General features: G+C 53.2%; 2 protein-coding genes and 1 long non-coding RNA gene across 3 annotated transcripts; 1 reads left to right on the top strand and 2 right to left on the bottom strand.

Moving 5' to 3' along the window:
• Window positions 1-817: 817 nt before the first annotated feature.
• On the bottom strand, window positions 818-9,375 carry Fdxr (ferredoxin reductase). The gene is made up of 12 exons (XM_005332530.5): window positions 9,241-9,375; window positions 8,412-8,512; window positions 5,087-5,182; window positions 4,771-4,893; window positions 4,469-4,582; window positions 4,051-4,152; window positions 2,949-3,056; window positions 2,655-2,739; window positions 2,343-2,539; window positions 2,092-2,263; window positions 1,376-1,546; window positions 818-1,254 (listed from the first exon to the last, which is right to left on the bottom strand). Exons 1-12 carry the CDS (start codon window positions 9,317-9,319, stop codon window positions 1,124-1,126), a joined length of 1,479 nt encoding a protein of 492 aa, XP_005332587.2. The 5' UTR covers window positions 9,320-9,375; the 3' UTR covers window positions 818-1,123.
• LOC144375972 (uncharacterized) lies at window positions 6,752-12,484 on the top strand. Its single transcript, XR_013435939.1, has 2 exons — window positions 6,752-8,265; window positions 9,156-12,484. It is a non-coding gene; the product is annotated as an uncharacterized LOC144375972 (long non-coding RNA).
• On the bottom strand, window positions 11,350-27,332 carry Fads6 (fatty acid desaturase 6). Its single transcript, XM_005332534.5, has 6 exons — window positions 27,078-27,332; window positions 26,209-26,375; window positions 16,805-16,985; window positions 16,118-16,305; window positions 15,020-15,199; window positions 11,350-14,408 (listed from the first exon to the last, which is right to left on the bottom strand). Exons 1-6 carry the CDS (start codon window positions 27,238-27,240, stop codon window positions 14,259-14,261), a joined length of 1,029 nt encoding a protein of 342 aa, XP_005332591.3. The 5' UTR covers window positions 27,241-27,332; the 3' UTR covers window positions 11,350-14,258.

Below are 27,332 nucleotides of genomic sequence, written 5' to 3'. Positions count from 1 at the left end.
GCTCCCAGGGCTCGCCAGCCGACTGTGGCGGAGCGCTCGCCGCCGCCCGCCGCCTCCGCCCCGCCCCGGCCCGCCGCCCGCGCCCCTCCGGGGCCCCTCCAGGCCCCTCCCTGCCGGCCCGCCGGGTGCCCAGGCCCTCTCTCCCCTCTCTGGGACTGTGTCCCCAGACCCGATATCCAGAAGCAAGTGCGGCTATGGAGAAAACACCAGCTTGCCCTGAGCCCTGGGTTTAGCCCTCAGTTCGCTAGCTGTGTGACCTTGGGCCAGTTAATTTCGAGGGTCCCTCAGTTTATAAAGTGAGGCCAACATCTTGGAGCTGCCATAAAACACTGTAAATTGAAATAATCCAGGAACTATTTTTAAAAAGAATCGTGGATCTGGCTGGAAACCGACAGTGGCCGGAAGGCACAGAGAGCCTGCAGAGAGACTAGGGATCCAGGCCAGACCTGCTGGGCCAGTGGGAGGGACCTGGAGCAAGTCGCTGCCCAATTCCCACTCCCACCCTTTTCCTCATCTCAGTATCTCAGTTGTCCTGGGGGCTAACCAGGGAAGGCACCAGAGAGCAGGGCCAGCAGGGCAGGGTAGACTCAGCACTGGCCAGGGATGACCAAAACGTGGGCAGAATAGGGAAGACCACAGTAGTGGAACCAAGATCAGAGAGGGAGCACGCAGGCATGCCAGGCCTGACCACCAAACCCAACCCAAGAGGTCCCTGACCAGGGAGCTGGTTCCCCAGTGTCACCTGGTGACCACAGGCAAGCTGCAGCCAGAACGGTACCCCAGTCTCTTAAAGAAATAGTCCCATCAACCATGGCCCTTGGTTGTAACTGCTTTATTTCCATCATATTCCTGATCTAGTAGCCCCCCAAAATCCAGCAGCAGAGAGGTGGGAGGAGGTGGGATGGGCCTGCACCCCACCTAACACTAGGTTACCTCCTAACCCACACTGGCAAGGACAACTTCATAGGAGGCAGTACTCAGAGACCCCTGGAAAAGGGCCAGCCAAGTCCCCCAGCCCGGGCAGGTGGTGCTGTAGCTGGGGAAGAGTCTGGCTCAGACTGACTCATGCCCCTCCTCCCTGCACAGTGCTCTTTCTTTTCCTGATAGGGACTGGGATCCAGGCTCAGTGCCCCAGCAGCCTCAGCATCTCATGAGGATCCACCAGCTTCTCCCGGGGCTTCCCAGCACCCTGTCCCCGGGAAACCTCCTCAGCATCCAGCTTTTCCCAATCTGAGAAAGAGACTGGTCGGACACCTGAAGTAGAAGAAAGAGAAGTCAATATTGCCACCTCCTCCTTTATCCCCTCCAGAGGACCCTCCTCCCAGAGAGAGAAGCCATCCTCCCACTCCCCAAATCTCAGCATCAGGGCCCAGACCTCGGCTGCTCAGTAGGGCCTGGATGGCTGCGAAGCCCGGCCTGGGGCCTGAGGGCAGCAGCCCGGCCTTCAGGTCCTGCAGCAGCATCTGGCTAGTGAGGAAGCTGTCCGTCATGGTAGTGGTAATGACACCTGTGGGTCCCCTCTTCACCCAGCCACTGCAGTAGAGGCCTGAATGGGGCAACAAAGGAAGTGGACATGGCTGGACACTGCTGGACAAGCCTGTGTCCCAACCTATACGCATATGCACACGCAGATATACAACCGAGTCCCCCAGAAGACCCACCAGCTGGGCCCATTATGGCCACTAGTCTACCACCTTTAATTCTTCTCAACCTGCTTTTGCCATGTTTTTGCCCCTCATCCCTAGGGCCTGTCCACCCCCAGTCCAGAGGCCTTTAGTAACTGTTACTGAATGAACGCACGTGGGTACTTAGACTGGAAGCTGAGGATGGGGGTGCTCATCTCTAACCTTAGCACTGAGCACAGGTCCGACCCAGACCAGGCTTTGGTGAAGGTTTACTGGAGGACATAATGACAACATGTCCTAGTGCTTGGGAACTCCTTCTAGGGCCAGGGTGGGCTGGGTCCTGGGACAGGGTCTGCCTCAGAGCAGGTTCTCATAGTGGGTCACTAGATGAATGAGTGGCCCTGGGGACATCGGCCTTCCAGCTCCCCACCATAATTAGGTACCCAGTCTTCCCATACCCTCTCACCTGGCACATCCACAACCCGGCCCTCTACATTGGGGATGATCCCAAGTTTGGAGTCAAAAGGCACACTGGGGTCAATGGGGCGGCTCTTATACCCAATGCTGCTCAGTACCAGCCCGCAAGGGAGGTCCTCCGTGTCTCCTGTGGGCACTGCCTGGGTGGCCTCACCGACACCCTGTTGGGGAGAGTGCAAGCAATAGCAGGCTGGATGGGCAGGCCTAGAACGGAGAGGTCCTTGGTAGCATGAGACTCACCTCCAGTCTGGTTACCGCTAGGCGGATGCCTGCTGCCCGTCGCCCATCTGGAGAGGGCAGCACCTGCTGGGGGCTTCGGAAAAAGCGGAGGCCCCAGGCACGGGTGGCCAATGCCTGGCGGGCAGCCCCCGCCCCAGGCTTCTCTGTGGCAGTTTGAAGCAGCAGTTCCATCAGCCGCTTCCTTGGACGGGGAACCTCTGTCAGCAATGCAGAACATTTAGGGTTGCGCCACTCCCTGAGTCCTCCCGCAAGCCTTCTTTGACCTAAGCCATCCCTCCCTTGTGAGCCGGGGGCCAGGCCAGGGCCCCTCACCCTTGATTCTGTCCTGGAGGCCCAAGAAATCTGCAGGATCCAAAATGGGCTGGGTTCCTGGCAAATGAATCATCTCTCGAAGCTCCTTGAAGATGGGGAGTGGGGAGGAGGTCAGGCCCTGAGCATGTCCACTCCTGAGCCCACCCAAGTCCAGTCCAGGAGGGGGGAAAGCACATGGCCCTGGGGGCCTTGTTCTATCCCAGGCAGCAGCACTCCCAGGGGCTGAGCCACCCCATCCCCCAAGGGAAGACCCTCTATCTGGGACCCTGGCCCCTCCTCATCTGACCCCTGTACCTTAATGGTAAAGGCCACTTGCAGGGGTCCACGCCGGCCCACTATCCACACAGTCTTCACCTGACTCTGCCTCAGCACTCCCAGGGCAGCTTCTGTGATGTCTGTTTTCTAGCACAAAAGGAGGTCCTTGAAATCATTGGACACCGACCTGGAGAAGGGGACTCTCCATTTGGTCATGTCCCAAACTCTTGAGCAGAAAGCTGGCAGCCCAAAACTGAACGACTGCTCCCCCTGGTGGTCAGATGAAGCACTACTGCAAACTCTGCAGATTGCTCCAACTAGCAGCAAACCCTGACTCTCAAGGAACAAGTTCTGAGAGTTTACCATGTGCCCAGCACTAGGCAAGATCAGTCTATGTGAGCAAAACAGACATGGTTCTGGCCCTCACAGAGCTTCTTATTTTGTGAAGAGAGAAATATTCATCAAATCTCATCAATGAGTGTGAAACTGCAGTGCTGACAATAGGCTATATGTGAAACAGAAGTAGACTGATCTGCCAGGCACAGTGGTGCACACCTGTAGGCCCAGTGGCTTGAAAGGATGAGGCAGGAGGATTGCGAGTTCAAAGCCAGCCTCAGCAACTTAGGAAGGCCCTAAGCCACGTAGCTAGGCCCTGTCTTAAAATAAAAAGGGCTGGGGATATGGCTCAGTGGTTAAGTGCCCATGGATTCAATCCCCAGTACCCCCCCCCCCAAAAAAAGTAGACTGATCTGTGAGAAAAAGATATTACAGAGGAAGTGGACCTATTCATGGAGATCTGGAAGGCTTCCTGGTGGCAGGAATAACTAAGCCAATGAACTTTCACAACTGACAGGAGGTGAGCCAGAATCTTCCAAGCAAGAGGGACAGTGTGTGCAAAGGTCCTATTGCACACTTAAGCTTAAAAAAAGAAAAAAAAATCCCTTGAACCAGAGATGCTGAAGGTGAAGGGGAAATGATATAAGATGAAGCTCACAGGGCTGCCTTCCAGAGGGCCTCTGCCTGGCTGGGCACCTGAGGAAACAGGTGCTGAGCTGGGCTTCAGGGAGGAGGCCTCATCCCTGCAAGCAGGGTACCCTCCCCTCAGTGTGCTTTCACCTGCAGCAGCTGACTTCCTACTCACCTCCAGGTGCTCATGTGGGGTCAGCAGGATCCGGGCTACATCCAGAGCCACATTCCCCTGCCCCAGGATCACGGCTGTGTCACAGCTCAGGTCTGGTGCCAGCTGCAGGGAAAAGGTCTTATAGTGTGCCCCTAGCCTTAGCTCTAGTCAGGCTAATCTCATTTGCAGACACCTCATGCCCAGTCCCAGCTCTGAAAGTCCATCCTACTTGAGCATCAGGTGGGGCCCTTCTCCCCCAGCTGTCCCCACCTCTGCCCAGAGTCCCTCCATGGCTGACCTGCCACGCCTGTCAGTCCATCTCTCCCACCTCCTCATCTCACTCCTCACTGCCTCCTCCCCCAGCTCTGGCCTCTGAGGGCTTCCCTGGCCCTGTAAGGGCTGGGGAGGAAGTGGCAGCAGGAGTACTCCCCAAACTCACCTCCCGGTTCTCAGGAAGCCCATTGTACCAGCCCACAAAGGCCCTGGCCGAGCATACACCAGGCAGCTCCTCACCAGGAATCTCCAGCCTCTGGTGGTCCTCTGCCCCATAACTCTGAGGAAAGATCACAGGCCCAAAGCCCAGAGCCCTCAGCACCAGCACCAGCACCACAGGGCCAGGCAGCCCCACCTGGTCCCCAGGGATCCCTTCAGGAGCTTCCATCCTGGCCTCAGCCCTGCCCCATCCGTGCCTCAGCTACCATCCTCCAGCCACAGTGTCCCCGCCAGGGCCCTCACACTCACCAGCACCACCGCATGGTAGGCACCCTGCAGCTCAGGCACTGTCACATCTTTGCCCACCACCACATTTCCCCTGAAGGCACAGCGGTCCGATCGGGCAGTCTGGGTAAAGGTGTTGATGACATTCTGCCAGTAAGCCCCCAAAAGGGAGGGATTAGAGGTTGAGGCAGCTCCAGGGACCCAGTGTCACCCTCATGCCTGCCTGGGTTGAACCATCACGGGGGGCCTAGGGTCATTCTATCCAGCCAGGGAGCCTCCTTGACCTCCTTGTCTGGACCAGTGTCTCCAAACACCACCCTCAATACTCAGAGAGACCTACCTTCACCTCGGGATGGTCAGGTGCCACACCAAACCGCACTAGGCCGAAGGGCACAAGCTGCTTCTCATAGATGTCCACATGGGCCTGGGTGTGGTGCTGGGAGAGAAGGCACATTTGGGAGGGTGGAGGGAAAAGCAGGGCCCCCTTGGGTCCTCCCTTCCCCAGACAGAGCAGGAGAACTCAGCTCAGAGAGCAGAAAACACAAAGAGGCTTTGACTATCTATGAGAAGAAAGAGTGCCCCTTGTCTCCTCTTCTGTCCAGAGAGCCCAACAAGGGGTATGGGGCAGAACGAGCAGTAAGATGGGCTGAGGTCGGACCTCAGGAAGGATAGCCAGCCATGAGATTGGGAGAAATGCGGCAAAATAAGGAGAGCTAAAGCTTCCCCTCTGTGGAGTTTAGTATCAGAGGAGCATCATCTACTCAAGTCAGATCAGCCTTGCCCTCCGACCCTCTGACACTTCTAGAAATACTCAGCAGGTCTCATGACTTCAGAATCACCTTCTGAAAATCTTTTTTTTTTTTTAATGGTTTTAGGGGTTGAACCCAGGGGCAGCTTCACCACTGAGCTACATCCTCAGCCCTTTTTATATTTTGAGACAGGCCCTGAAATCTGTGATCCTTCTGCTTTAGCTTCCCAAGAAGCTGAGATTAGAGGTATGTGCCACTCTGCCCAACCACGCTTTTAAGTTCATACCTACCCTTAGCTCTAGTCTCCAATGTCATCCCACTGGAACAGGGACCAACAAGATAGGAAATGAGGACATAGCAGGGGCATGGGCAGGGGAGAAGGAGGTAGAAATGAACTTATTCCCAGTCTTAGAAAACAGTTTCACTCTAACAGAAGTTCCATATTGCCTGTCCTCCTGCGGCACCCTGAGGGGCTGTAGTGATGGCACAGAGCTGGGACTGGGCAGATAAGCCTGGTCTGGCTCTGCCACCAACCAGCAGCATGAGCCTTGCAAGTCCCAGGACCTCCTAGGTCTCAGGTTCTTCCTCTAAACTGAGAAGCATCAGGAGGTCAAGATGGTGAGACATCTTGGCCACAAACCATCTGGGGTACAGCAATGGGGCTCCTATGGAAGACACCCTGGCTTGCACTCCCACATAGACACTTCCTGTAGTACCTCCTGATTCAACAGAATGCAAGGCCTAGGCGCTCCTGCCCTCAGTGCCTCAGCTTTGCGAAATCCCCTCTTTCCTCCACTCCACTGCCTGTCCACAGCCATGGCCACCACTAACTGGCTCTGTGCCACAGAGAAAGTTTTCTAGTTTCTCTGTACAATAGAACATCCCTTCTGGGTCAAGCTCAAGGTAAAATGAGTAAGTCCTGAAGCTCTTGGCCAAGGCCTGGCCCCACAAGGGCATTCAATCAACGTAAACTATCATTACTATCAATACCACTGTTGTTACCTGTCTTTTGCTCCAAAACCTTCCTTTGCTGCCTGTTGCCATGGAACAGTTCAAACTGCTCAGCCTGACAGTCAAGTCCTAACATGACACAACCCAGCTGTCTTTACCTTCTGTGCTTTTATTTGTTTGGGTAAGAAGACTCTCTCCAAGGTCACCATCATAATACCCCTTATTTCACCTGGCCAACCCCATCCTCCAGGAAACCCCCTCCCTTACCCTCATAGTTCCCCCCATCCCTCTGGCTGCTCCTTCTTGGTTCCCCTTCCCTCTGTTCTCCCTCTAACAAGGACACTTTTGGAGGTGCTCCTAGTCTGAGACCCTCCTTTCCCCAAGTTCTGGGGAGGTTTTACTGACTTCTTCCTGATCTCAAATTATGGATCTCTCTTTCCTTCTCCCTCTCCCTCTTCTGCCCAGACCTCTCTCCAAGCTCTAACCCTGAGACCCTAGGCTGTCTTACCCACTGCAGACATCCTGAAGCCACTGAGATAAAACCATACTGTTGTCCCCCAAATGTCTCCCCTTCTGCTCCCATGCTTCCTTTCACCCCATCCACCCAGAGCTAGCCCCTGGGTCTCTTTGCTCATCTCTTTCTGATCCCTTATCATTATCCCAGTCCTACCTATGTCTACCCTGCAAACAGCAAGTACAATGGAAATTTAAAATGAGGTTCTGGGCCGGGGATATAGTTAGTAGGAGTGCTTGCCCAGCTTAAAGAGGCCTGGGTTTGATACCTAGTACCACAAAAAATGGGAGGGGCTCTGTGGTCCCCCAGATGGTATGAGCTCTCTGGCCTTCATCCCAGAGCCCAGGCTGTCCTCCTGCACCCATGGCCTTGCATTCCAGGCTAACTCCTCACACACCAGAGGCCCTTCCCATAGCCAGTGGCCTTCATGCAACTCAAATGCACCAAACACCTATCACTGAGCTATATCCCCAGCCCCTCACTTTTTTCTCCAATTTTATTTTGAAACAGGATTCCACTAAGTTGTCCACATTGGCCTCAAACTTGTATCCTCCTGCCTCAGCCTAAGTTGCTGGAACTATGGGCATGTGCCAGCACACCTGGTAGGAAAGAGCTTCTTATTGACCCACCTGGCCTGGCTCACTCTGCTTGTATCATTTAACTAGCTCTGTCACCCATGTTGCTTGGGAAGCATGTGTAGGCCACTTCAACAGTGACCAATTCATCCTGGTCTCCATGAGACCTTTCCTAGTTTCAGCACTGAAAATCCCTTGACCCAGGCAAATCAGGACAGTGGGCCACCCTATCTAATCCCAAAGCCACCCTATCTTTCTTAATCTGCAGTGTATATAACTAATATATTCATCCTTTCTTCTGTCTCTCCGCAGACACTCCAAGTTCCTCCAAACCTAGGCCACTGACTCATCTCAGTTAACCTAGGTCTCCCCCTGCTCTAGTGTATCTGGTAGCCTTGGCCAATACTGAAAGCCTTGAGACCTTGGCCTGTAATGGGGAGGAGCCAGGCATCAGGAGGACTGGAGCTGTGGGTGAGGAGGGCACAGCAAATTGGACAAAATTACAGAAAGCTGGGAGAAGAAGGTGCCTCGAAATGCAGGCTGTCAGAGACAAACTGGAGACAAGGAAGAGAAAAGATGAGGAGAAGACAGCCAATCTGGAGGGCTGCATAAGCTCCTTAGAGTGCTTGGCCAAGGAAGCACAGCTGCCCATCAGCCACTGACAACCAACTATGGGGAAAACACACTTCTTTCATAGTTGAGGACCTAAGGTGGGACTCCTCAGCTCTAGGTAAGAAAACAGGTAAAAAGTATACAGCCTAGGTGGGCTGGGAGCCTCTTCCTCATCAGGCAACCCCCAAAAGGGGTAGAGCTTGCCCTTGGGATGGAGCAACAGGTGAATGAATTATGGGGATGAAGCCTGAAGAAGTGGCTTACCTTTAGCAGGTGTTGGGCCGTGTAGAAGCCAGCTGGGCCACTGCCCACCACACAGATCTGGGGATTCTTCTGTGCAGAGAAATGCCGGTAGAAGCCTGAGTCTGGGCAGAGAAGGGGAGCAAGGTCAAATCAACACTTTAATCCCAAACCAATTTCAGTAGAGTCTGTCAGGAGATGCGTCTTGCAGAGCTTCACCCTCCCCTGAACCTTCCTTCTCCTTTTTCTCAAAGCTTTGGCATTTACAGGGTTCCTCACTTCATCTGAACCCCCAAAGGCTGTGTCTTTATCCGGATACCCACACCTTGCCCATGAACCTATGTCCTGTCCACAACCCTCATGGCCCCTGAAGCTTCCCTGCCCAGAACTTTTTCATTTTTCTTAGAGAGTTCCCTACCCAATCAGCTATTATCCCACATCTTCCCACTGACTCCATAACATCCCAACCCCGCCCACCCGTAGGGATCTCCCCACAAACCTTCTCTCTGGCTTCTTTTAACTCCCCTCTCTCCTTAGAACTCGATATTGCTCCTACAGACCCTGTTTCACCTCAAATTTCCCTGTCTCCACACAGACCTCTGTGTCAACCCCGTCTCACACACGTGGACCTCATGGTCTCTCCTTTCAATCTTTGCTAACCCCCGTCACATCCGTGAGGCTTCACATCTCACCACGCAGGCCCCCATTCGCCCGACACCACCCCTCACTTCTCTATGAATGGACTCCTTAAGTCTCTCCCCTCTCCAGCTCAGCCCAGCTCCGCGGCGACCCTTACACTTCGCGCTCCCAGGCCTCCCGGGTTCCCATCCAGCCCAAAGTGCCCTGCACCTACTCGTGGAGTTACTAGCGGAAGGTGGTCGGATTCGTGGCCACCCCAACCAGTGCCACCAGCGCCAGCAGCGCGGAGCCATAGCTGGGACCTGCTCCCTGTGACTGCCCCGCGCTCGGCGTCGGCTCGGCCCCGCCCACCTTGACTCCGCCCCTGACTCCGCCCCGTCCGACTTTTGATCCCGCCCACACGACTGGCCCCGCCTCACACTCTAGGAAAGCACAGGTTGCGGCTCCACCCACTCCCCCAAAGAATTCCCGCCCCCACGAGAGACCCGCCCCAGGGTCCACCCACTACGGCCAAAGTCCCGCCCCTCAGGACTTCAGGGCCGTTAGAGACTTCAGATGTTTCTCCCCAATCTTCACCCTCCCTCCAAATACCGGAAGCCTAGAGTTGGAGGACAGCGAATCCCCCACCGCTGTTCCAGTCTCTCTGGAAGGAGGGAGCCAATTAGAAAGGAGTTTATTTCACTTAAGGGTCCTAGTCGCTCACTGATGACGCAACGCGCGTTTGCCTTACTGAAGCGCATCCTCCTGTGTGGTCAGCCTCAGCCAATCAGGACTCCAGCTCTAAGCTCTCCTCCCCGCCCATTGGAGGGACGCAGAGTCGGGAAGTGCGGGGAAGCGGGCTCTCTCCCTGAATCTCGGCGACTTTCGCTTCAACCCCGGGTGCTGTCCAGATCGGGCGAGGAAGAATGTTAGACCCTGAGAGCTTGTCCCGCCCCTCTTCCTTCCCCATTATAGGTGAGGAAACGCGGGTCGGGGGAGGCAGGGGGAGTTGTTTGCCCCAGGGATGCGAGCGGCGAGAACAGGAGGTTAGGGGCTCCACCCCACTCCCCAAAAGAATGTAAACTGGGCCCGTCTGCTGACCCCGTAAGCTTTGTTTTCTAAAAAGCAATTCACCTGCAGCCCTGCCTGGCTTCAGTTGACAGGATGAACGCAGGCCTGGAATGCTGATAAGAGCACAAGTAACACTGAAGGGACTTTTGTGACTCTTACAGACTAGATCCCAGAACAAGGGAAGAGTCGGAAAATTCCCCTAACCATAAAATCTGTTAAGAACAGGTTCCAATTAAAACTGGTCACTATGGGCCAAAGGGACCTAGAGTTGTTAAGGCGTGGGGACTTGAAAGCCTGATGTCATCCTGCTGTCAGTCAAAAGGCAAGAGGTGGACCTGGGCAGAACTTTCTGGAAACTCCCCTGGGATCCCAATAAAACTGGAAGGCCAGAGAAGCTAAATTCTTCTCCTCTCGGAAAGGACCCATTCTCTTCCTTGAGGATGTCCCTTTTACCTTTTCCCATCCCTTCTGATAAACTCAAGCCTTTTACTCTGAGTGACATATTTAAAATCTTTCTGACTTTATGGCAGTTTGAAGAGGGGCCTTTGTGCTGTCTCAGTATCCCTGAAGGCTCAGCTGTGTAACTCTGCCTCCTTCCTGCTTTTGTCCATTAGCCCGAGGACCAGGGTGAGCTACCTGCCTCAGGTGCAGAATTTAAGGGGGCACCAAAAAATTCAGCAATCAGGATAAATAATACATATTTTAATATTTAGTCCAAAACAATGTCCTTCTGTAATTTTTCAACACTACCCTGCTTGCCATTTTTAATTATTTTAACTGAAGTATAACATATAGAAAAGTTCACAAATCAAAATGTACAGCTTGAATCATGAGGTGTAAACATGTAACCACTCCCCTGATTGACAAATAGAGCATGGCAGGTATTTGAGTCTTCCCAACTTGTCACTCCCCCTCCCTCCTGAGAAGTAAATACTATTCTGCTCTGTCATTGTGTTTTATGGCTATCTCACTAGTTGGTGAGTATGCATATTGTGGTTTGCAAGCCAAGTGCTGCCCAAGGGGTGGTTTTGTATGATCCGTGACATTGGTTTTTGCTTTTTTGTTGTTGTTTATGACAATTGAAGCTTTTTTTTCATTTTTTCAAAATTTTAATTTGTTATATATGACAGCAGAATGCATTACAATTCATATTATACATATAGAGCACAATTTTTCATACCTCTGGTTGTACACAAAGTAGGGTTTTTGCTTTTTAATTTTTTAAAAACCTTTTAAAATATTTTGTGATATAGGAAAATTACACAAATTCAAGTTTCAGTGTTTATAAATAAAGTTTATTAGAATAAAGCCATTTCATATCTTTACATATTGTCTCTAGCTGTTTTTGTGCTTTAATGGAACATTTGAGTAGCTGTGACAGGGATCACATAGTCCACAAACCCCCAAATATTTATTATCTAGCCCTTTATGGAAAGAATTTGATAACCTCTTCACTAGACTGTAAGTTCCATGAGGGTGGGCAGCCTAATCTCATTCACTCCTATTCCTGGAGTTTCAAACAGGGCCTACCACCCAATGCACATTCATAAAGAATTTTTCTTACTGATAAAACCATTGATTATCCATTCACACAGGAGAACAAGGTGGAAATGCAGAATCAGTCACCCAGAAAGCTCTATAAGTTTCCCTGCCCATCAGAGGCAGTATGTCTAGCAGTTGAGAACATGAATACAGAGTTCACATCTTTCTTTTGCCACTCATTAGCTATATAACATCAAGAAGTTTACTCTCTGTCTTTTTTTCCCCACCATCTGTAATATGAGGAAAAAATTGTACCAACTTTTGAAGATTAAAATTAGATGACATCAGTTAAAAACATCTGCTACATGTAAAATAAATATTATCATCAATATTGTTGCTTCCCACATACCTCTGTAAACTAGACCACAGGTATTTGCAAAACCCTAGAAGCACTTCATTTCACTCTTGTCACCTCTCCGCACTTCTCAAGTAACAATCATTCCCAGCTCACATCCTCAGAGTAACAGAAAATCAAGCTTCAAAAAAATCAAATGACTTATTTCTAAGGTGCCCATGATACATCCAGCTGCTTGCTGCCTATACCCCATTCAGGCCCAGATCAATAACACTGAGTCATTGGTTATGTATTTGGACGGTTTTAATCATTAGCCTGGAGTATGAGAGTGGGGCCTTTCTCCTGACAGTGCATTTTTCATATGGAGAATTAGCTGTTTGATGAATCACAGTCCTAGACCTTAAGACCATTTCTGTGTGGCTAATGCATTTCAAAAGAGAAGCAACATCATATAGCAAAGCAGTAGGCTGGGGCAGCTGCCAAGCCTGCCTCGTTCCAGGAGGGCTGTTTGGATCCAAAACTCTGCTCTGTCAGTGAGCCTCCCAGCAGGGAACAGATGGCATGTTCAAAAGGGGTGATTGAAGAGAGTTTAATGAAGAAATAAAGAGGTGTGAGCAAGGTTAAGGGACCAGAGAAGCACCCTGGGGTGAGCAACAGCTGAGACTGCTGGGCCAGGCCCCCAAAGAGTCCCAGGAAGGAGCAGCTTGGGAACTCATGAGAGCCATAGCTGGAGGAGAGGGTGCCCGAAGGAGCTATGGGGCCACCAAGGGCCACAGCTAGAGGAGAAGGCCTGTAGGAGTTAGAGGGATACCAAGCAGCTACATGGCAGAGGTGCCAGAGTCCACACCAGAGACTGGAGATGTGCTCTTCAATAGGCCAGGGACATTTGACCACATTTGGAAACGTGTGTGTGTGTGTGTGTGTGTGTGTGTGTGTATACGTACCAGGGATTGAACCCAGGGCACTTAACCACTGAGTCACATCCCCAGCCCTTTTTAATTTTTTATTTAGAGATAGCGTCTAAGTTGATCAGGGCCTCACCAAGTTGCTGAGGCTGGCTTTGAACCTGCAGTCCTGCCTCAGTCTCCCAAGTCACTGGGATTACAGGCATGTGCTGCTGTGCCCAGCTTGGAAACATTTTTGATTGTCATGATTGGAATCCCAGCATCTCGTAGATAGAAGCCAAGGGCACCACTAAATATTCTACAATTCATAGGACAGCCAAGAAGAATTATCCAGGTAAAATGTCAATTGTGGGAAATTCTGCATAAATGAACTGCTGTGGTCTCATGTCGCACATCTGGCCTCCTCTAGCTCTCCCTCAGCTTCCATTTGGGCACTTTCTTAGAACTTCTCAGTCCAGCCCCCAACTGGGGCAGCTCCCAGCCTCCCTCAATTCTGCCTACTTCGGGCTGAATCTCATTGGGTCCCCACATTTGGCCTCTTCCCAGGTCTGGCACCAGCAGTTTCCTTATGTTCCCACCTCACCCCTAGGCTGCCGACCACCCTTTCACTGCAAGCCCAGCCCTTGACCTCAAGCTCATCTGTCTCACCCCACCCTCTTTGTTCTGTCTCCTCTAAGGCCACCTGTCCTTCAAACTGGTTCCCATAACCCCCTCCAGACTCAGCTACCTCCCAGTAATTCTCTCTCCCAGGCCTGTGCTTCTAAACATCATGGAACAAAGCAGACTTCCAGAGCTAGCCAAGGTCACGATCAAATCTATTTATACTCTTCCCCCAGCTGTGTCCCTGAGGGACTTTCTCCCCTCTCTTATCCTGAGAGCTTTCCCTACAAAATATACTCACTTTCATCTCAGTGACACTGTGGGCCTTGGGAACTTGAACAGGCTTCTCTGGCTGAGAAACTAGGGAGTCTGCCAAAAGTGACCCTGCCCCATGTTCCCTGGGGAGGGGGCCCTGGGTCAGAGCCTTGAAGAGCAGAGGAAGAAGCAGCAGTCAAGCAAGTGCGCCACTCTCTCAGTGTCAAGGGGGCCCCAGCTAAGAGGTTGACCTTTGCTCTCTGCCCCTTCCCTCTCCCAGTTGGCCTCACCCTTGGCATTGCTGCCCTGCCAGGCTCAAATGGAGCAGGGGAAGATCCTGAGATGGAGCCAGGCCCAGGATGCCCAGTTACCAAGATTCCTTTCACCCAGAGACCCCTCCAATCCCCAAAAAGCAAACAGGGCAAGCAACCCCAGGACACAGGGCACCCATCAGCTGCCCTGTCTCACTGCCCACCCAAGCCTCCGTGCTCCACGCCCACCACCCACCACTGCACACCACCTGAGAACCAGAAGCAGCAGGAGCACCAGGGCTGGGCCGGGGGGGGGGGGGGGGGAGCCCAGCCCTCACTGCAGCCCCACCACCTCAGTGATCAGCGGGGCCTGCACCATGAGCTCCTCGTAGCGGCTGAGGAACAGCCGGAAGCGAGCCAAGTACGAGTCCTCTTGGTATGGCAGCTGCTTCTCGTGGAGGAACCGGGACACCACAGGCTTCACCTGTTGGAAGATGGCAGGAGGAGGGGCTGTGAGCAGGGACTGCCGCAGCCCGTCCATCCCAGGAGCTGTCTCCTCTTCCTAGCCCCAGCTCCCATCTGCCTTGTCCAGAATGCTCAGGGCAGGGAGGGCAGGGGTGTTGGCTGAGGGCTGAGGCCTTGAAAACTCCTGCCTCCCTCAGCTTTACTCGCAGGCAAGGGAAGGAGGATTTCTCCCCCAAATCTTCCCTTGAGGTCCCAACCATGCAACAGCCCCTCTTGGCACAGGGAAATGAAAAGCATGGCTCCCTTTGCCAAGCACCTGCTTGGTGTCAAGTATTTCAGTTCTGTTTCTTCAGCCCATCCTCAAGTCCTGTAGGTAAGCAGTTTCATCCCATTTTACAGATGGGGAAGCTGAGGCTCAATTAACTTGTCCAGAGTCCCACTGCTGGTAAGAAACCCAGGTGTCTCTGACCTACAACCCACGTTGCTGCTTGTCAGTTAGGGTGCCCCTCCTGGGTGACTTCTGACCAGGCCAGTTGGGGAACCCAGGGTTCAGCTGAACCCTAGAGGTTACCACTGCCCACCACCAGCCAGGCATGTCCTCCCAGCCCCTCCAGCCCAGCCCTCGTCTACCTTCAGACACATGTTGTCAGAGAGCTTGGGGAACAGGTGGTGTTCTACATGGCAACTGATGAGCGAGTGGCCAAACGCCCAGTCCAACACCGGCAGCCGGGGCAGGTTGAGAACCCCCAGGGTCATCATGTGGATCCGTTGGGGCTTCTTGTCCCGGGAGAACATGGGCAGCCCTATGTGCTGTGACAGACATGTGGTCATGTCCTGCGATGGGGCCTGGACCTCCCCCTTGCCTCAGGTGTCCTCACCAAGCACTCAAAGGCCCAGTGTGCTCTGCCCCTCAAGTCCTAACCCAGAAGGACCTGGTGGAGGCAGGAGGGGGTGGGGCTCCGGCCCAGCTCTGATGCCAACCCAATCTGGGCTCTGAGCTGAGTCTCTCCCATCTCTCGGGCCTCCTCCCATCTGGACAACGAGAGGCCTGGCTTGGGACCTCCGCACCCTTGGTACTTGAATGCCTGAGACTGCCCACATGGCACCGTGCCTTCGCCTCGTCCTGGAGAGACCTTCCCTATTCTCTTCACCACTCAAAACCCCACTCATTGTTCAAGTTCAAGTCTGTGCATCCTCTTGTGCTTTTTCCTTCACTGAGTACGTGCAGGTACCTCCTTTTTCCCTAGTCCTGGGTCTAGGGAACTTGGAGGGGAGCAGAAACCTCCATTTGAGAAGGACAAGCAGATGGGACACAGTTATGGGAGTAAGTAATTGATGGCAGTTGTACTGAGTGCCAGGTGAGTGTACAGGGAACTCCAACCTGGGGTCTCCACTGATGGGGACACAGAGAGACACCCCAGTGGAAATGCACCAGAACTGAATGTGGAGCCCCCGGCCTCCCACCAAGACTCCCATCTCCAGTTCCCTCCTCTGCCTGCCTCGTGGCATTGACAGGGACCCTCGCTTCACCTCACATGAAAATCCACCTGCAGATGAGGCAGGGCAGCTGGCTGAGGGCAAGCAAACTCTTCACCTAAAACTCAAGCCACCGAGAGGGGACCCCAGAAAGGGGCTGCTTCCTCCTGTGCCCTCCCTCTCCCAGCCTGAGTCACCTCCCTGGAGAGTGCTCCCCATAACTCCCTAGTGCCAGGGGTGGGGAGGCCTCACCTGGAAGATGTTGACGTGGAGGAAGGGGTGGGCCAGCAGGGCCCTGATGAGCAGCATGCAGGCCAGGGCCGAGCTGGGGCTCCTGAAGCCGGACACGTTCAGGAGCAGCCAGTACTGAGAGTAAAGGCCCAGGGAAATCAGGCCCAGCGTCCGCAGAGCTATCCGCAGCTCCACCTTCCACAGCCGCTCTGCCAGAGGGCAAGACAGGGAATGAGGGCAGGCGAGGTTTGGAGTCCTCACCAGCTGGCTTCCTGGTGGCCAAGCGGGGTGGCCTGAGTGTTCATCCATTGTTTGGATGAGGAAGGGAGCCACTAATCAACATGACCAACTTAAGGCCACCATCCCCCTGTTCCTTCTACTCCGTGGTGTTGCTCCCGTGATGCCAACCATTACAATGATCAGTGTGCATCTACAAAGCTTGGGCTGTGGCCTCATTATGCTTTCACACCATCCTTGAGGAACCCGAGGCTCAGAGAAGTCAGGTTATCTGCGCAAGTTCACCAGCCAGTAGGTGGCAGAGCTAGAGTTGGACATGTGTCCTGCTGTCCGGTTGTCTGGCTCAGAAAGTCTAGCAGAGACCAAAAGGTCTGAACCCAAGGCTTCTGGCTTCCACCAAGCCAGGAGGGAAAGGAAGGAAGTGGGACAGGCCTCTGCAGGGCACTTGGACCCAGGCCATCAGGTACTCACCAAGAGCCACCAGCGGGGTGATGATGGGGATGAGGAAGGGCGCGAGGAACATGTAGACGTAGCGGTTGAGGCAAGGCAGCTTCCACGTGCTGGAGTCCCCCAGACCCACCATGTTGGTGTAGCCGTGGTGCATGTTGACGTGGCTGAACTTCCCGAACTCCGCAGTGAAGGCCGAGCACACCTAGAGGAGGAGCCAGAGAGCACACCAATTTGTGTTAGGCGCAGCTGAGTGGGGTGAGACCTGGGGGAACCTCGAGAACACCCCTACCCTCCTCAAACCCTGTAATTCCAGGGCCTTCCTCTCTGCACCCCAAGCTGATTAGCCTGGATCATCAACTCTCAGGTACAGGTGACCTCAAACGACATCATCCTCTTGATGTGGCTCTGTAAAGAATCTGGGGACAGAAAGGTCGGCTCCTAGATGGCCACTCTGCTGTGACTACCACCCAGACAACCTCCAGAGTCTCAGAGGTGGGCAAAGTGGGCAGCCATGGCAATTCTCTCGCCTGTGTTTATCTCTCAGCCACCTGCTCCTTTGTGACACCACTTTGCATTCTGAGCCCACAGCAGCAAGGACAGGGGTGCAGGAGTGGCGTGGGGTCAAAGGAGGCACCTCCTGAGCAGCACAATGTGGGGTGGGGGGCCTCAAGTGGAGGCTGAGTTAGCTTCTCCCTAGAGGTGACTTCTGGCGTGGGTTCTGGATGGGATTCAACCACTGGGAGCAGCTCTCAAGCCCCAACTCCAGCTCCAACAGTCTTTCTAAATGCAAAAGAGGTGCTAGGGTGGTGTTTCTTATGTAGATATATGCAAATGAGTATGCAGATATATGCCTCTTCCAATATTTTATCCGGACCAGAAGATTTTGCTGATTTTATTGAAGACACTGCCTGCCTGTTTCCAGGAGAACGTGACAGGTTTCCCAATACCACTGTGTGGGCTGGTCAAAGACAGACAACTGAACACATCGGACCTTGCTCAGTGTTCAGTACTTCACATACCCCTAACCTAGGGTCAGCTGTGCTCTTCCCCACAACACACACAAGAAAACCAAGGTAGAGAGAGGCCACACAACCCCAAGTCATACAGCTGAGGTGGCAAAGAGGGGATTTGGACCCTGACGTCCAGTTTCAACCAAGATAAGCTGCTGTGGAGATGAGGTACTCACCGCAATCAACCCAAAGCCTGGCTCTGGGTCCAGGCCACAGAGGCAGAAGCCAGAGAAAGATAAGGAAAATGAGCAGCCTATCTAAAGGACACCGAGGGGCACGTATGCAGTTTTACAGAAGACACAGGCAGATAAGGTTGAACCAGCAATACCTGTTGGGTCCCTGTGAAGGAGAGGACCCCAAGGTGAGGGAGTCCCCAGCAACAGAATGGGCACCTTGCTCTCAGGTGACGCCATGCACCAGGGGCAGGTCTGCCTCTCTGCTTCTTTTTTTTTTTAATTTATTTTTTTTTCCAGCGGACACAACATCTTTGTATGTGGTGCTGAGGATGGAACCCAGGCCGCACGCATGCCAGGCGAGCGCGCTACCGCTTGAGCCGCATCCCCAGCCGGCCTCTCTGTTTCTGTAACAGATTCTGCAGGAGGCTGCAGAGGGCAGGCTGTCACTCAAGTAACAGTGTCTTTCAGTCTTGCTGGTCTCAGTGGGGCCCGCCTACTCCTAGGCCTCACCCAGGGGGTCGCACAGCTGGTTTAAGTTCCTTGGTCAGGAAAGGTCAGCTGCACTCAGCTGCCTTCCTGGTGACAGTTGATCTTCTTCCTGGCACCAGCTCCCCGTCTCCCAGTAGAACAGTAGCTGACCACACTTTGAGTGGCATTGCCACAATGGCCCGGAGCCTGATCCAGACTGAGCATCTTGAGAATGCCACCCTCAGGGCCCTCAGCACATGCCCAGGCCTGCAGATGCAGGGGAGACAGGTGACAGCCTGACATGTGATTTGTGACTCAGCACACACTTCAGAGCTGGTGAATGACTTTGCCTTTTGATGTGAATAAAAACAGCTTTGAGGCTATTGCTATAACAGTGGACTTCTCGCTCCAACTCAGATGCTTCCTCCTGAGAGGGAGAGAAAGGGGTGAGCTGGGGTGAGCTGGGGTAGCCGGGGAAGATGGACATCGTGCACCTCAATCTGTCTGCCAGATTCGCTGGGGGCATGGGCAAACAACTACATCCTGCTGAGTTAGTTGGAAAATGAGCTGTTTTCATGCTATAAAGGGTCATTTAAATGTCTTGCCCAAGAGGATTCCACATCCAGACCCAAGAAAGTTCCAGAAGCCTCAAGTTTGGTGTTTCCACTTCTTTTTTTTTTAAAATAATTTTTTTAAAAAAATTTTAGTTGTAGTTGGACACAATACCTTTATTTTATTTATTAATTTTTATGTGGTACTGAGGATCGAGCCCAGCACCTTGCTACCACTGAGCCACAATCCCAACCCTGCTTTTTTTTTTTTTTTTTTTTAAGTCTTGGGGATTGAACCCAAGTCCACTGTACCACAAAGCCACATCCCCAGCCCTCTTTATTTTATTTTATTTTATTTTTTTTTTTTGAGACAGGGTCTCACCAAGTTGCTGAGGCTGGCCTCAAATTTGTGGTCCTCCTGCCTCAGCCTTCTGAGTTGCTAGAACTTCAGGTGTGGTCACCACACCCAACTGGTGCTGCTTCTTGATATCAACCGCCACCCTCTTTGTCCCTAGGAAGACTTAGGAGCTCCCCTCTGAAGCATGCAGGCTCTGAAAGGCCAGAATGTTCAGAGGGCTGATGTCAGTTTAATTCCTCTTGACATCTTCAGCTAAACTTAGGGGGCACCAAAACTCTCCTTTATTTACCTTTCATACAGTTGTCTGTTCCCTTAAGCATCCTCATCCCTGACCAGTGCTGTGCACCAGGCTAGACCTGGGAACACCAGGGTCAAGACCTGGAAGGGGAGAGAACCCTGATGGGCTCGTTCCAACCACAGCAAGCCCAGGGCCGTCAGGACAAGTACTCAAGGGGCTCTCCTCCGTGGCCTGCACCACTGATCCTCTGTCCTTCCAGGAGTGGCATGACTATGCATGTCAATCCTGCTGGGGAGCTACCCTGAGGACTCATGCTAGGGGACCTGTATTTCACTAAATAGGGCTGTCACATGCAGCAATTGAAAATGTGAATCTGAACTTGGGATAAACACCCATGTGTGTGACATTTGGGATACACATGTACAAAAACACTGGTTACTTACCCGAAATTCAAATTTATCCTAGCATCCTGTGTTTGATCTGATAAACCCATTGCTGAGGCCCACAGACTCCCAGAGGCCCCTACCCCTCTGAAGCCACCTGAGAAGGAGCTGCTGTTCCCCTGGGAATCAGCAAGAGGGTCTGCAGGGAAGAATGGGAGCTGGACAGACCACAGCCCAGAGCCCCTCCAGTCTGAGGCAAGCTGTCCCTGCAATGTCCCACCACCCCTCTCTCATCCTGCCTATGTCTGAAAGACTCATGCTGACCACAGTGCCCACCATCTGCCCTTCGTGTCTGAGTCCATCTCAGGAGTGGCTCACTGCTGGAAACCTGGCCTTCACCCTTGACTCTTCCTCCTCCTCCTCCACCTTCCTCCTCCCCCATCCCAGCCAAGCAACCCCCTTCTGCACCCCGTCCTGTACCTCCTCCTGCACCTGCTCCTGCACCTCCTCCTGCATCTGCACCTTACTTTTTATTTTGAGACAGAGCCTCACTAAGTGCTGATGTTGGCCTCCAACTTTTGATCCTCCAGCCTCACCTTGCTATTCCTCATCATCTCTCTGCTGGCCTGTACTAACACCCTCCAGCCCTCACTGCCTCATCTACCTCGAACCCAGTACTGTGACAGTCACAACTCAGCTTTGATTGTGCCGTAATCTATGTTTTTAAATTCTGTAAGGTACTATTTACTTAACAAATAAAACACAGAGGTCAGTCACTGTGGCACATACCTGTAATCCCAGTCACTAGGGAGGCTGAGGAAAGAAGGTCACAAGTTTAAGGCCAGCCTCAGCAACTTAGGGGCTGGGATGTGCCTCAATGGTCAAGTACCCCTGGGTTCAATCCTCAGTACGGCAAAAGGTGTGTGTGGGGTGGGGGGGCTGGGATGTAGCTCAGAGGTAGAGCATCAGTGGGTTCAATCTCAAGTACAAACAAACAAACAAACAAATAAATAAAGAGGGAAATATCAGAGGTCACAAAAAAGACTGGCAACTTCCATCTCCCATCATTTCCCAAGAGGAAAAGGGGGCAGCCATGGAATGTGAGAGGAAGACTTATCCCTGCACCTTTAAAATTCTGAATTCTAGAATCATGTTAGCTACTCACAAAATCAATCAAATCAGTTTTTAAACTACTAATGGAGACAACTGGCTTTGGTCACAGGACAAAGTCCCAGATCCTCTGCCTGGCACGTGGGCCTCCTTGACCTCTTTTCTACAAGATCCCCACTAGATTCTAGTGACCCCAGATTTCTGTGGGTCCCTCAAGCACTGTGCTATTTCTCATACCCATCCCTGGTCCCTGTATCGGCTTTGTCTGAAATCACCATCCGGCCCCCGAGGCCAGCCGGTGTCTCTTGGGGAAATTCCCTAGGGTTCTGAGCTTCTGCCCTCTGACGCTTGGGGCTGGGCCCTGTTTTCTTGTGGGCCTGTCTTGCTTTGTATGATGTTGACAAGCACCCACGGCCTCGGCCCACTGGATCTCAGTGGCACACATTCTTACGCTCACACACGTCCACACACCCGGTCATGACTGTCAGAAGCATCTCCAGATGTTGCCCGGCGTCCCTACCACGCTCCCCCCAGAGCAGAGGGTCCTCACAGCACCCCTGGCACCTTCAACACAATCTGCTGCTCCTCCTGCTTGAATGTCAGCTGCCCCACATATCAGCTGTGCAGCCCTGAGCAAGGGACTTACCATCCCAGGTAAGTGGCCCCTAACGTCCAAAGTAAGGGTGCGAACAGCTCTGACTTCTTGGAAAGGCATGACTGTTAAATGAGATGATTCAGACAAGAACACAGCTAGCAGCGAGCGAGTGTCAGCTGTATCATCGGGGCTCTCACTGGGTTGAGCACTTAGGGAACTGAGGTCTTACTCACCTTGGTCCCTGGCACCTAGCAGAGCATGGCCGGGGATGGACACTCAGATCCAGTGTGCCATTGCAGGCTGCTGCAGCTGCTCCAGAGCCCTGCTATCTGTCTCCCCCAGCCTCCTGTCTCAGACTTCTCCTCCTTCTCCTTCTTCTTTTTTTTTTTTTTTGTTTGTTTCTTTGTTTTGTTTGTAACTGGGAATTGAACCCAGGGGCTCTTTATCACTGGGATATGTTCCAAACATTTTTATTTTTTATTTTGAGACAGAGCCTCACTAAGTGCTGAGGTTGGCCTCCAACTTATGATCCTCCAGCCTCTGCCTCCTGAGTTACTGGGATCATAAGTGAGCATCACCATGCTGGGCCTCAGGCTTCTTAAGGAAGCCACGCCAAGGTCGTTAAGAGTGCATTTTGAGAAGCTACATGTGATAAAATGGCCTAGAACTAACACACACACACACACACACACACACACACACACACACACACACACACACACACTGTACCAATGACAGCTTCCTCGGTTTCACCATCAAATGACACTTATGACACTTATATAAATATAACCCTGGGGGAAACGACTCTATAATAATTTTTTAAATAAAAAGTTTATATAAAAATTGTATTTTGTACTGAAGATCCGTGTTGGCCCTCTAAATTCTTTTTTAATTTTTAATTTTTAAAAATTGTTTGTTGTAGATGGACAGAATGCCTTTATTTATTTATTTATTTATTTATTATTTATTATTATTTTTTTTCATTTTTATGTGGTGCTGAGGATTGAACCCAGTGCCTCACACATGCTAGGCAAGTTGTCTGCCACTGAGCTATAGCCCCAGCCCCCCACCAAGTGAATTTTAAAGAATAAAACAATAAGAAGTCATAGTGGAGGCTGGGGTGTGGCTCAGTGGCAGAGTGAGTGCCCAGCATGTGTGAGACCGAGGTTCCATCTCCAGCACTAGGAAAAAATAGCCCAGTTGCTCCTCCTCAAACAGGAGTCCTTGGGGCTTGGATGGAGACCATGTCTAGGCTGGGAGTTCTCAGCGGTTCTCACCATCACAAGGGACCTGCAGACGGTGACAGGCATTCTCCTGTGTGACACTCCTCCCTGCAGGGCACAGTCTGCTGTGCAGGGCTCCCTGTGGACCAGCTGTGACTCCACCCCGCAGCACAAAGCCAACTTTACAAGGAGGATTTGAAGCTGAGACACAATCAAGAGCTTAGTAACTGGTCGGGCCGGTTCCCTCCCACTCAGGGGAGCATCCTGGATTATTGAACAACTTGTAGGAGAGTCCCTAAAACCCTCTGGTTTCAGGAGTGGATCCAGTCCTTTGGACTGAAGCCTGGCAGCCTGCTCACCCCACCTTGCCCCCACCCTCTGACGGCCAACTGAGTGTGGCACCCTCTCTGGCAGTCCCAGTGGCATAACCCAGGGCAGGGAGAGCCAGGTGCTGGGCTGGGTGAGACCAGGGCTAGAGAATGGGCTATGCTACTAGGAGGGACGAGGAATTTTCCCAGGTGAGCCAGAGGGGGGTCTTCTGGGGGAACTCACCTGGCATGGGAATTGGAGTAGAAGCCCCCCTTCCTCCAGCCTGCTTCCCCACTCCCCAGTGGGGTCAGAGAGGTCCTGGTTCCACCCGGGTTAGGAGTGGTCAATCCTGAGGCAACCACAGCAAAAGCTGGTGCTCAGCAAAGCCAGTGGTGCTTGGCGGATGCCTGAGGTGGCAGAATTTGCAGGACCCTGGAAGGAACCTGGGCCAAGATTCCCTACAGTCATGGTGCTTCCCGAAGGTCCAAGTCCGGGAAGAACTCGGGCCCCATCAGTAAAAGGATGACAGGGAAGAGACACGGGTATGCAGGAGAAGTGACAGTCAGGGATCCAGGAAAGGTCCCCGATATCCTCTGAGGTGCCAGACCTCCAGAGCTTGTCCTCTGTGCCATGCAACCCAGTCCCCAACACAGTGCGAGCCCTGCAACCTGTGAGTGAGCAAAATCAAAACAAGGAGTGGAACAAACCCCTTCCCTTGCAGCTGATCACCTCTCCCTGCCAGCGGGAGAGACAGGTCAGGACCCGGCCCTAGCCGAGGCCTGGGTGGGCTCTCTGCAGCCACCTGCCTGCTTCAGGAAGGAGGCCAGGCCTTCCCTCCAGCTGACTCCAGGAGGAACTAACACTGGCTGCTGGACCAAGCTAACTTGCCCAAGCTCAGGGCAGCCCAGTGGGCTGGGATTCCAACCAAGGCTCGAGGCTGCAAAGGATGTGCCCCTAACCCTGGCCCCCTGCCTGGCCATAAGACCAGCAACCTTTCTAAGGACTGCTGTGGCCTCACCATGTCAGCTAGAAGGTCTGATCCAGCCCTCCCCTGCACAGGGACTGGACCTTCCCCAGAGGGTAGCCAGAGCCACACCCTGGGGTCCGAAAATCTCCCTTACTGACTCCACCTCATCCCCATGACTTGAGAGCCTGAGTGCAAGTCACTGTGCCTTGCCTGGTGGTCCATCACAGCGAATCAGCCAGTGCCACACGCTGAGTGGGTAGCCAAGCCTTCCCTCTCCAGCATTGAGGGGACATAGGCTGTGACCCTCCAGGGCATAACCTTCTGTCAATCAGCTTTTCCAGGGACCTTGACCCCAAGTGAATTGCATGGTCATGGTCCACAAATATTGATGGAAGTCCTGCCAAGAGCTCAGTCAGGCCTGAACAGACAAAAGGCAAAGATGATGCTACTGGTCTGGGGCTCCAGGGGACAAGACGGTGGACAGCAAGCAGAACCCAGCCCCGGGGCTGCCTGGCTCCCGCACAGCTCTCCAGTGGCACAGTGTCCTTGGCTCCCGGCTTTACTCATATGACAGCCTGAGGCCCTGAGAAGTCAGGGTCAGGAGTTCTCATGTTTTAGTGCATATCAGGGTCACTGAGGCTTCTCCAACTCGTCTGGACCTCCCGGTCACCTAGCTATTCACCCAAGTGTGAGAACCCTGAGGCCAAATCTGTACAATAAGTCCCTTGCTGTCTGCTCCATTCCACAGACCACAAAAACTGCTCACCCTCAACCGCCTCCAGGTTCCTGGCACTCAGTGCAGCTTTGAAAACTCAAAACAGCCAATCCTACCCCTTGGGTCCTGGCACTGTGACACTGCCATGTCGCAACACAGCCAACATTGCCCCTGCCTCCTTTGGCAGGTTACAAACTCAGTGAGGCTCTGAGCCAGACCCCAGGGTCCAGTCTTGCCTTGAGTCTGGCTGAGACCACATCCAGGGGTCCGTGGAAAGGGAAACATTTTGAAATTGACCTTGAGAATGGGGAACCTGTGGATTCCTCTTGACCTCAGCCTTTCAGAAAACGTGCTGGTGGGAAGAGGAGGGGGAAAAACAAGGGATGGAGAAAGCCAGGTGAGAAATGTCCCCTCCACTCAGTGGGTGAAATCAGAAGACCTATGTGTGTGTCATATAAAGTTTTATAAGATTACATGACTTTATAAAAAGTTAGTGATTGAGTTAAAGGTCATGGCAACCAGTCCCTGCCAGAAAAGGACTCCTTCTGTTACGAGCTTTCTGATTTATTCATAAAGGACCTGAGTGGTTAGGGGAAGGTTCCTCTGGAAGCAAAGGCAGAACAAGTTTGGGAGAGGCTCTGGAGAGGCTGCTGGAAGCCCCATTGTGAGAGGACAGTCTGTCCACCTCTGCCTTCCTGGGCTGGCCCCCAGGTAAGAAGGCAGAACAGTGGGGAGATGGAAGACAGGGGAGCAAGAGTCAGGAGAGAGGAGGGTCCATCGGAGACGTGAAGGAACAGGGAGCCTCTCAGGATGGCTCAGCCTTGGCCAGGAGTCAGAAGGGCACAATCTAGTTCCACAAACTGGAACTCTGTAACACCAGACCTGCCCCTGCCCCTTCTGTGTGGGGTCACATTTTAAACGCTGATTGCAAAACCCAGAGGCTCTAGTGATTGCAGCCATGGGCCAAGACAGTCACAAAACTGGACTTGCCAGCCACAGGTGTCCTCATAGGAGGAAGAAGCCCTGGTCATACTTGGCCTGGTGCTGCAGAGAGGTGAGTGAACATCCTCAGGAGAAAGAAAGGTGCCCAGGCCAAGTTCACTGTCATAGCTAGACACTCAGATGTGCCTCACACAGTTCTCTACCCACCAGGTGCAAACTCCCTTTTGAGGGCTTGGAAACCTGTGCATGGCTGTCCACACATGCACGCCCACACACACACACACACACACACACACACACACGCCTGTACACATCTGCATGCTTGCACCAAGTGAGACTGCTTGCTTGGTAACAGCAGCCCTCCCCTGTCCAAGGCTCACCTCTACAAAGAAGAGCAACCAGATCTTGCTCCAGCGTTTGGACTTGGTGAGGGCACCATGAGTGGCCAGGTGGCTGCCCTTGACAGTGAGCGTGGAGTGGCACACGCCCAAGATGGTGATGCCAATGGCAAAGACCAGGACATTCTCAGAGGACAGGCACAGGAACCCTGCACAGAGGAGGGGACAAGGGAACAGGGTCTTCCTCCAGTTCCTGAAGATCTGGGCCTAAATACTCCACCCTAGAATCCCTGGCCACAGGGGGCCCAGCCCTGGGGCTGCCACAGGCAGGAGTGAGGCAGGACCTTCCATGACCTGAGGGGGATGGATTGGCTCTCCCTACAGGATTTGGGATGAAATAGAGCCCCAAGATCTTGCCAGGGAAACTTCAGGGGTCCTGAATCTGCTGAGGTTTCCCTGCTGAGCTCTCAAACAGAGCAGAGATGGGGGTTAGGTATCGCAGAGTTCCAGACCATGAGAGAGCTCCAGGGAAACCTCCAAGCGCTCTCCCCCTCCTCTCACCCTTTCCCCGGTGTCCCCAGTAGAACATTCTTCCCTTTTTCATGGCCACCTCTTCCCTCCCCACCCCTCCCTGACTCCTCTCCACTTTTCCCTCCACCACCTTCAAGCTATCAGACTTTCTCCCACCTCTGAGTCCAGTTCCTCTGGAGTCACAGGACAGGACACTCTAAGCCACACTTTGGGGCTTAAGGTGTAACCCTTCAACCCAAGGTCCCCGGCACAGGTCCGACTTCCCCTCCCCACTGCAGGCCAGCTGCAGCACCGCCTGCAAGCACAACCATCCCTCCGCTGCAGCCTACCCCCACCCGCAGCCCGTCCCTGTCCCTCTGTCCCCGACACCGTGTCCTCACCGGCTGGCAAGGCGAGGAGGCTGAGTGCGAGGATGGCACAATCCACGCCGTGGAGCTCCCACCAGGAACTTGCCCTCACCACGTCCTGCACCAGCCCCTCCAGCTCACCCAGCAGCGCCTCGGCCCCGCCATCCCCCTTGGACGCGCCGCGCGCCAGCTCCATGGGCTCCCTGGGCGCGCCAGGTCGGGGACGCTGGGGGAGGACGGGAGGACTTGGGCGTGTGCGCTGCAGCACAGGCGAGGCGGGAGCGCGGG

This window comes from Ictidomys tridecemlineatus, chromosome 3 (genome assembly GCF_052094955.1).
Source record: "Ictidomys tridecemlineatus isolate mIctTri1 chromosome 3, mIctTri1.hap1, whole genome shotgun sequence".
Taxonomy (NCBI): Eukaryota; Metazoa; Chordata; class Mammalia; order Rodentia; family Sciuridae; genus Ictidomys; species Ictidomys tridecemlineatus.
Note: the sequence above shows the minus strand (reverse complement) of the source record. Positions and strands in the feature narration are given on the sequence as shown.